The 10819-nt window shown below is 35.7% G+C and overlaps 1 protein-coding gene across 1 annotated transcript; it reads left to right on the top strand.

Annotated features, from left to right (window-relative positions):
- The first annotated feature begins 218 nt into the window (after nucleotides 1–218).
- On the top strand, nucleotides 219–1715 carry LOC138873118 (uncharacterized). The gene is made up of 2 exons (XM_070151557.1): nucleotides 219–408; nucleotides 496–1715. Exons 1-2 carry the CDS (start codon nucleotides 219–221, stop codon nucleotides 1713–1715), a joined length of 1410 nt encoding a protein of 469 aa, XP_070007658.1.
- The last annotated feature ends 9104 nt before the right edge of the window (nucleotides 1716–10819 follow it).

Here is a 10819-nt window from a genome sequence, read left to right as displayed (position 1 = left end):
GCAGTATTCAGTTGATGAGTACATTAAACTTGAAACACAAAGGTTGGAGTTTGCAGTATTCAATCAAGATTTGTTCAGAATGGCTATGCTAGAAGGGCCTCGGGAAACAAAATTTTCTTCCAAGTTCTTTTATTGGAGGGCCCCGGGATATGCATCAATGGTACATGGATGCTATTGCGCTCATGTAGCATTTCGGTAAACCTGATTTATTTATAACAATGACATGTAATCCCTCTTGGACAGAAATAAAGGAACATTTAATCTTAACTGATGAGGCACATAACAGGCCTGATTTGAGCAGTCGAGTATTTAGAGCGAAAATAGAAGAATTCAAAAAGGATATACTAAAACGAAATATCTTTGGGAAAGCTGCAGCTTTTATGTATACTGTAGAGTTCCAAAAGCGAGGTTTACCTCATGCTCATTTTCTTATAATATTAACCAATGAATACAAGTTACTTACTCTAGAGGCCTAAGATAATATTATTAGTGCAGAAATACCTAATGAAAAAGTAGAACCAGATTTATATTCACTTGTTCTTAAACACATGATGCATGGTCTGTGCGGTAATCTAAACCCAACAAATTCTTGTATGAAGAAAAAAGGTTACTGTAAATTCAAATACCCAAAAAACTTTGCGGAGCAGACATCAAAAGAAATAGAATCTTATCCAATTTATAGAAGACGCAATACAGGAGTTGTAGTAAAAATAAGAGAACGACACTTAGATAACTCATGGGTTGTTCCATATAATCCTTTTTTGCTCGGGAAATTTGACTGCCATATGAATGTTGAGATATGTTCTGATATTAAGGTCGTTAAGTATCTTTATAAGTATATATGTAAAGGACACGATAAGATTGCATTTTCTATACACAATAAGGACACCAACACAGAAGTAATAGATGAGATAAAAGAATATCAGTCTGCTAGATGGGTCTCGCCTCCGGAAGCTATATGGCGGTTGTACGGTTTCTCCATCAGTGAAATGTACCCGAGTGTATGCCCTCTTCAGCTTCACCTTAAAGGACAACAATTTATTTCATTTAAAAGCAGCATAAACATAGATACGCTTGTAAATAATCCGATGATTAAGCAGACGATGTTAACACAATTTTTTGAAATGAATAGAACAAACACAGACGATGGAGAACTCAATCTATTATATCGAGAATTCCCCGAACATTTCGTTTGGTCTGCAACGGAGAAAATGTGGACGCGTCGAAAAAAACAACGTGCTATTGGCCGTGTAGTAACATGTCATCCAACAGAAGGAGAGCAATACTACCTTAGGATGTTACTAATGAATATTAGAGGACCAAAATCATATAGAGATTTGCTAACTGTTAACGGAGAACGCTGCAGTAGCTTTAGGGAATCTGCGAAAAAACGTGGATTGCTACAGAGTGATAATAGCTTGACAGAATGCATGTCTGAAACCGCAAGATACCAAATGCCATACAGTTGGAGACGTTTATTTGTTATATTATTGGTCTACTGCAATCCGACTAACCTGAGAAAACTTTGGGAGCAATTTGAAGAGCACATGTTAGAGGATTACAGCTTGTTACCTAATATTCACAAAAGAAGCATACGATACATTGTTATAAACCATATTAATGATATATTGCACTCTATAAGTTGCGACATAAATGAATATCATCTCATTCCAGAAGCAATAAGGTCTTCTATAGTTGTAAAAGACGCAAAATAGGTGTACTATGAAAGGACCATCATTGTAACCGAAGAGGATATACTACTACACAAAAATTTGAATGAAGATCAACTCAAAGCGTACAATGTAATTACAGACAGGATTTTTTCAAACAAAGCGGGAGCATTCTTTATTGATGGTCCGGGAGGAATTGGAAAAACCTTCTTGTACCGTGCGTTGCTGGCAACTGTACGATCTAAAGGATATATAGCATTGGCAACTGCCACTTCCGGTGTAGCTGCTTCTATACTTCCTGGTCGACGAACTACACATTCACGTTTTAAAATTCCAATAAATATTGACAAAAATGTCACATGCAACATTAGCAAGCAAAGCTCACTAGCATGTTTGATTTAGGATGCCAAATTAATCATATGGGACGAAATCAATGGCGAAAAAAAGAATGATCGAACTGCTTGATTTACTTTTAAAGGACTTAATGGATTCAATGATACTATTTGGTGGAAAGGTTGTAGTTTTTGGAGGTGATTTCAGACAAACACTTCCAGTATTTCGAAACGGGGAAAAAGAAGATTTCATTAATGAAAGTTTACTATATTCTCATATCTGGGAAGAACTTGAAAGGTTGCGGTTATTTGAAAATATGAGAGCAAAAGATGATCCTTCATTTTGTAATTATTTATTGAGAGTAGGAAATGGAAAAGAAAAAGTGACATCAACAAATAAGATTGAAATTCCATCATCCTTCGTCGTTCCTTATACAACTGAAAAGGAATCTTTGGATAAACTCTTCACGATAACTTATCCAGATTTGCATACATTTTTTTCTTCCTCGTCCTGCACAAGCTCTCGTGTTATCCTAACAACTAAGAATGATTTCGTTGATGAGATTAACGACATGCTTGGTGCTCGATTTTCAGAGGAAGCAAAAACTTTTGTTGGCATTGATGAAACCATTGAACCTACTAATCAATCACAGTATGAGGATTTGCTGCATAGTTTAAATCACTTGGTCTGTCGCCATACAAATTAACATTGAAAAAGTACTGTCCAATTATATTAATACGAAATTTAAATCCGTCTGAGGGTTTATGTAACAGTACACGTTTGACTTGCTACGACTTTAAATCACATGTCATTAGCGCCAATATTTTAGTGGGTGACTTAAAAAATACACATGTGTTTATCCCAAGAATACCCTTACTATCATCCCAAGACGAAAAAATGCTTGTCCCATTTAAAAGGACACAATTTTCAGTAAGATTGTGTTTCTCCATGACAATAAATAAAGCACAAGGTTAGACATTGGATTTTGTTAGAATTTATTTACGAGAACCTGTTTTTTCACATGGCCAACTTTATGTTGCTTTGTCTAGAGCAAAGAATTCGAACTCTGTGAAGGTGCTAATTCAACGCACTATACCAGGGAGCTATGACGATCGCTGCACAGAAAATATTGTGTACAATGAAATTATTGAAAAGGCGGCTATTTTATGAGGATATTGCAACTAGAGCACATAGTATCTTAGCTAAAAAACCTATGAAGAAGTCGATACAACATACTGTTGGTACGTAATCTGGTGCGTAGCAATCAATATGCATTCATTGAAGTGATGCAGACCATAGAGGATATATTCTTTGTACATGATTGTTTTGACCCAAGACAAAACAACAATGACCTACAATATGGGCTAACATGGTCATACAGAGACACTTGGTTGCAGGTCTGGTACATGTTCCTAATACTAATAGGTAATATCCGCAAAACTGACACTTCTCTGTAGGGGACAACAGCTAAGAAACATACGCACATCCTGCTAGAAAATGATTCCTATATGTAATTTTAGCAGTGTAGGAAGATCCTAGAAAGTTTTTAGACAAGCAATAATCTTATATTTTTAAAAAACATAAATGTTTACACAACGTGGGTGTTTGCTGTAGTAAGACTACCATAGTGCTAGATTCGTGTGCTAATTGTCATGACATGTAGTTTATACCCAAATGTAATTTTAGCAGTGTAGGAAGATCCTAGAAAGTTTTTAGACAAGCAATAATCTTATATTTTTAAAAAACATAAATGTTTACACAACGTGGGTGTTTGCTGTAGTAAGACTACCATAGTGCTAGATTCGTGTGCTAATTGTCATGACGTGTAGTTTATACCCAAATAGCGTCCTCAGTTCCTCTATTTAATTATCCGTCGGTGTCTATAGCTTATCTTTCAGTAAATGATGATTTATTATTTTTGTTCTTCTTCTTTTCCACTGCAGATTGTACAGAACAAATGGAGTACAGACTAACCATTGGCAATATCACACCACAAACAAAAGAGTGGATCTCAAAAGTACAAGTGATTGATAAACCTCGGCCAAGAAAAAGTAAAGATGGAAAGACCTGATTCCAGATTGTCGTTGTTCAAGACGAAAATGTAATTTTCTCTCTACCATGCTATTTCTTGTTCTACTCTCTGACATATAATTTCAATCACCATTATTTTTTAATATAAACAAAAGAAAGAAACTTATCAGTTTAAGTTATCATACAGTTAATGATTTCTCCTGGCGCAAACTATATTAAGAAGTAAATATTAGAAAATCTCTCTGAAGCCATATTTTACGTATCTATCAATCACTCCTGCTTGATATTTTCTTGCCCAGCCTCTTTGGATAAATAAATGTGATACCAAACTTTTGGGTTTCTGTTTCGAATTAATTACATCCGCCCTTTTAACCCTTAGTTTGTCTAAAAGTATATTTTTGCATTACTTTTTGCACTTGCCCTGGTCGAAATTTTCTTTTAGTTACATATAATTTTTTTGCTACTAACCAGTTCTGCTGAATTTTATACATTCTGGGAGCTACCAGTTTGGATTTTAGGAAGCCTTTTTTAAGATAATTACTGCATATGTCATCATAACATTTGAATTTTACGCATGCTTAGAACTTTTTACATGTGTGTTTTTTCCATCTCTCCGTATATTGGTATAAACAATATAGTTAGGCAGTTTGCACCAATTAATATATCGAGCGAAAAAATAGGTCTAACAAAATATCATTAGAGCTGCTCCATATCTGTATGCTCACTTGTTCGACTGTGTTGTAGCCACATAATATATTGAACAATAATTATCTCTTATGGGACTTATTTTGATTTATAGTATCATTGTACAAATATTGGCTCGGTTCTGGAAACATACACTTTTTGGGTAAAGGAAACTAGAATAGTAGCAGTTGAGTTGTCACGACCCAAAAATCTCTCCGAAGGAGTCGTGATGGCACCTAGTCTCTAAACTAGGTAAGCCAAACATTAACTGAAATAACATTGATATTTGCCAACTTTAAATTCAATAACTCTTAACAATTTATAATTCTCAAAACTGGTGGTACAAATCACAAGCCTTTCTAAGAGTAGTTATATAAAATAAATACATCACTGTTCCGAAACAAAGGGAACAAATGGAAATAAGTACAATTGAAGGTGACTCTGAGGAGTGCGAATGCTGCAGCAAGTTTACCTTGAGTCTCCACCGCACCGAGTAGCTACTATCGATCAAATACCTAGGTCTGTACACAAAAATGTATAGAAGTGTAGTATCATCACAACCGACCCCATGTGCTCGTAAGTGCGTAGCTTAACCTCGGCGAAGTAGTGACGGGGCTAGGACCAGACTACCAAATAAACCTGTGCAAAATAGCGTACAAAAATAATAGGAAGCAGATAACAATGATGCCAACAATGATCAACCAGTGATATAAATAGCAGGCAACAAGAACACCATAAATGTTTCTCAACAAATAATAAATACAAGTGCAATCAATTAATCAAGTCCTTCAAATATAAATCTTTCGCCTATAAATCCTTCAAGTAATAATCTCTAAGATAATATGCTTTTCAATAAATATATTTCGAATATATATCCTTCAAATAAATATCTTTCAGATAAGCATCTTTCGAATATAATTCTTTCGAGTAAAGGTCACCTTGTGACACCTCATTTCATAATCATAAATAATATAGGTCTCAGCCCACTTTCATATTTTCACGGCACCTCGTGCCCATATTTATGTCACAACTGCACGGACAACTCACGTGCCATTAAATAAAACCATAATATTTTCCCTAGCACCTTGTGCCCTCATATTTCTGTCTCACATTGCACAACAATATTCTCATGTTACTCAGCTCATAGGTTCCATAACCCAATACAATTAAGAGTGTTCAAGGAGCGTCATTCGCTTAACATAAAGTAGAGTACAACTTCCAACCTAATTAGGAAATCAACAAGAAAAGATGAAATTATTTTTTTTTGAAATCATTTGATAAAGAAAAAACCATTTTCAATGAAAGTACAATATCGAAGGAATCATTACCTTTAATACGAAAAATTAATAAATCAAAACATAATAGAAATTCCTTTTTAAGTAAAGTACAACCTCAAACGATTTAAGGAAACTTTAGTTGAGAAATCAATTGAGTTAAATGTAATAATTCTTTAAATTTGAAGTATTGAATATATTAAAAAAATAAGGCGAGGTATTGTAAACACTATGGATTCCAACACAAAGGATCACAACAGTAAAGGGATCTAAGCAGTTAATACACTTGAATTGTTAATAACAAGTAAACACAACAAACAGAAAGTGCATGGCATCACCCTTCATGTTTTAACACTCTCTCATCAAAACTATACACGGCATCACCCTTCGTGCTTTAACGCTCTCTCATTAAAACAATACATGGCATCACCCTTCGTGCTTTACACTCTTCCTCACCCAAGCAACAAACACAAGGCAAATAGGGTAAGGTAATCTATAACATCGAAATAAAATCAAATAATAACGGAAAATTAGTAAATAAACGTACATGACAACATAACTCAATTAGAATCAGAAAAAATTAAGGACAAGTGCACGGCATCACCCTTCGTGCTTTTACTCTCGTCCTCACTATAAGAATCAATATAAACTACACGGCATCACCCTTCGTTCTTTACACTCTTCCTCACCATAAAATCAATATAATCGGCACGGAATTGTACATCGTGCGGCACGGCATCACCCTTCGTGCTTTACACTCTTCCTCACAAAATTATATACGGCATCACCCTTCGTGTTTTAACACTCTTCCTCACCCAAACAACAATCACAAGAAATAAGGGCAAGGAAATAAATGAAATCACAATAAAATTCCGGTAAGGGGACAATAGTACAACAATCAAATAAACGGCAAGGGAAACAACATCAAAACAATAACATCCCGGCAAGGGAGACAATAATATCAAACAAACATCTCGGCAAGGGAACAATAATATCAAACAAACATCCCGGCAAGGGAACAATAATAATAATAACATATGAAGCACAATAAACCACAACGGAGTCATAACAATTATAATATAAGACTCACGGGCATGCTTGACACCAACATATAGATACTCCTCACCATGACTATACATCGTACTCCACAATTAACATGTAGCAAATAAGACACAACTCATATTCCCTCAAGCTAAGGTTAGACCAAACACTTACCTCGCTTTGCAACCAATTCAAAATTCCAACAAGCCTTTGCCTCGCGAATTCGTGCCCGAAATTCCCAAATCTAGTCATAAACAATTCGATTCAGTCAAAAAACAATGATAGGAATTAATTCTATATGAAATTCTACATTTTCCATTAAAAATCGAAATTGCACTAAAAATCCGCCCGTGGGGCCCACGTCTCGGAACCCGACAAAAATTACGGAATATGAAACCTCATCCAACCACGAGTCCTACCATACCAATTTTACTAAAATCCGACATCAACTCGACCCTCAAATCTTCAAATTAAACCAAGAGGGTTTTCAAGATTTTCCCAATTAAAATCACCAATTAAATGCCAAAAGTAGTAATAGATTCGGGTAATCTAACCAAAATAAAATTAAGAACACTTACCCTATTGTTTTCTCTGAAAATCTCCCGAAAATCGCCTCTTCCCGAGCTCCAATTCGCTAAAAATGAAAAAAATTCAAAACTTAATGTTTTGTCTAGAAAAATTCCGGGACTGTTCACGCGTTCACACTGTTCACGGGGTACTGTTCACGGCACTGTTCATGGGGTACTGTACATGGTAATGTTCGGGGTACTGTACATGGTACTGTACATGGACTGTTCACTGTACTGTACACGGGGTACTGTACACGGTACTGTACATGGTACTGTTCACGGGGCACTGTACATGGTACTGTTCACGGGGCACTGTACATGATGCTGTAAAAAAAAGACAGCAGCTTCCCAAAGAGAATTTCAGCAGCTTTTTCTACCCGTTGACCTTCCGAAATCCACCCGAGGCCCTCAGGACTTCAACAAAATACACCAACAAATCCTAAAATATGATACATACTTAGTCGAAACCTCAAATCGCATCAAATAATGCTAAAACCGTGAATCACATCCCCATTCAAGCCTAATGAAACTAAGAACATCCAACTTCTATATTCGATGCAAAAACCTATCAAATCAAGTCCGATTGACTTCAAATTTTGCACACAAGTCATAAATTACATAACAAAGCTATGAAAAATTTTAGAACTAGATTCCGACCCCGATATCAAAAAGTCAACTCTCCGGTCAAACCTAAGAAATCTTTAACCTTAGATTTTTAGATTCCATTAAATGACGATAATTTGATCTAGGGACCTCCAAATTCGCTTTCGGGCATTTGACCAAGTCCCAATTCACGATACGGAACTACCGGAATGGTCAAAACTTTTATCCGGGTTTGTTTTCTCAAAATGTTGACCGAAGTCAACTCAATTGAGTTTTAAAGCTCTAGTTCACAATTTAATCCATTTTTCACATAAAAACCTTCCGGAAAATTATACGGACTGCGCATACCGCTTTTCAAGGTCTTAAAAATACCGAGATGATTATTTAATTTAAAGATGACATTTTGGGTCATCACATTCTCCACCTCTAAAACAAACGTTCGTCCTCGAACGTACTAAGAATTATTCTCAAGTTACCAAATTGATGATTTTACTTTTACACAATTATTCGCGGTTGATCCCACATTATCGCATTCGACATAAGTCTAACAACACCATTTCAATTGAGATCATTTCCTTTATCCATATTCGTAAACTTCAAGACCAAATTTCTTACACTCTAATCATTTCTAGAAAGGTCCGATTTTTACGTCAACACACGATATTAGTCCCGACTGGCTATAGCAACTCGTGCCTATACACCCATCAAATACGGGGTATTACATTCTCCCCACTTAGGGTCATTCGTCCTTAAATGAGAAGTAGAGTCCGTCTTCAAACACATAATGTAACTTATCTCTTTCTTTGCACATCTCAATATCCCAAATTTTTCTAACTCCCAAATTTTTCAGAAATTTCGGCAGAGTCTCCCCTGTAATTGGGCATATCCAACTATTAGAGTAACACCAAACAACTCCTAACAACATGTCCACAACCCATTAACACACCACAAAGTATATATCAATAACACTAATCTCCGCATTACAAGTACGCCATTATCACAATGATATCTTGACATAAAACGCATCATATGTATGACCATAACCACATCTCTGGTCTTAATGGTTGTTCATAATAGATTACAATATCACCAATTAACCTCATGTTAACAAAATTTTGTTTCAAACCTCCAGATTACTAACAACAACGCATGGGGATCTTATAATTACTTAACCAAAGTAACGAGTCATAATTTAATGCCACCTGGGCTCTCACCTTGTAGGCTAAAACTCAATAGTTACAATACAATTTTGGCAAATTATGCACAGAAATATTCATATAAGAATTTTCAAATAAGCCTAATAGGCATGACTCCCTACAAGTGCTACAACACAAATTTTAATTTCACAAAAGGAAAATTTAAACACATAAAATGTTCACCACTAGGACCTCGTCCTTATATAACATCCACCGCAGCTTGTAGCCCGGTTTAAATATTTCATATCATATAAAAATATGAGGATCTCATCCTCAACTCTGAATCACAAGTATTTTGCACATTGTGCCCACTAAAATTTTCCATTTCCTTTCTTCCTTCTTTCAAATAATTTCGGTTAAACAAAATCACAACATACAATGATCCCTCTTACTGGTAGGGCATATAATTTACAATGGAAATCAATTATTTAGAAATTAAATCAAACTCATCGAATTGATTAACAAGAGTCACTTTTAGCCTCACAACTAGTTTTAGTGACCAACACATAATGATAGACATAGCTATCTCCATACAATCTCCTAACAGAAGTATTCACATATGTAGATTTAAGAATTAGGAAGCTCACTCATAAGTGGAGCACAATAGGAGAACTTTCCTCGATGCTCAAAACCGAATCAAGTTAAGGAATTTTGACTTTATAATAATTCGAGACCGTACTTATTACGATACCGTCTGGTGTAGCAACCTCAGCCATACCATAGAAAATATATCAACGGACTGGGTCTCCACCTCTAGGAGTCTCACCATCACCTTTAATATCCTGACCTCTACCTATGGTTGGTCATGTAAGTGGAGTAGTAACTGCAATGGGGCACGTAGCCTGAGTGCTTTGACGAAATATGTCTCTCCCAAGTCTAGGATAATTTCTCAAGATGTTCCTAGTATCACCATTTTCATAACAACCCATCCGCAGTTCGACTGCTCATACTAAGTCTGTAACGGATAACATAAATAACCATTGCAAAAAATTTCATGCCACTGGTACATTAAAAGATGATTGCCCCACGTAAGTGCCCTGATTAACTGGAGCACTATGAGTATTTTGAAATTGTTTCCATGTCCCTGCTGATACTGAAATGTAGAATTATTAATGACGCGGGATTACCAAAAGTCCCATCATCATTCCTTTCAAATATCAGTTCTTAATCATATACAAGTTTCGACAAACCTTTCAATACCACATATATACAGCTCAAGCCAAAACTAATATAACACATGACCCCATAATTTGACCGTTGATAGTAAACTCCCCTCACTTTACACGAAGCCATATGAAACATTATGATGATTCACAATACTAACCTTTATCGCTCGTACAACACCGGTCATAAAACACCTCAAGCTATTTATTTGGTGCATGTCATCCTCATGACAGTTAAACTCGCCTCTTCTAGTG

This window comes from Nicotiana sylvestris, chromosome 1 (assembly GCF_000393655.2).
Source record: "Nicotiana sylvestris chromosome 1, ASM39365v2, whole genome shotgun sequence".
In the NCBI taxonomy this organism is placed as follows: Eukaryota; Viridiplantae; Streptophyta; class Magnoliopsida; order Solanales; family Solanaceae; genus Nicotiana; species Nicotiana sylvestris.
The sequence above is the reverse complement of the archived record's forward strand: the minus strand, read 5'-3'. Positions and strand labels throughout refer to the sequence as shown.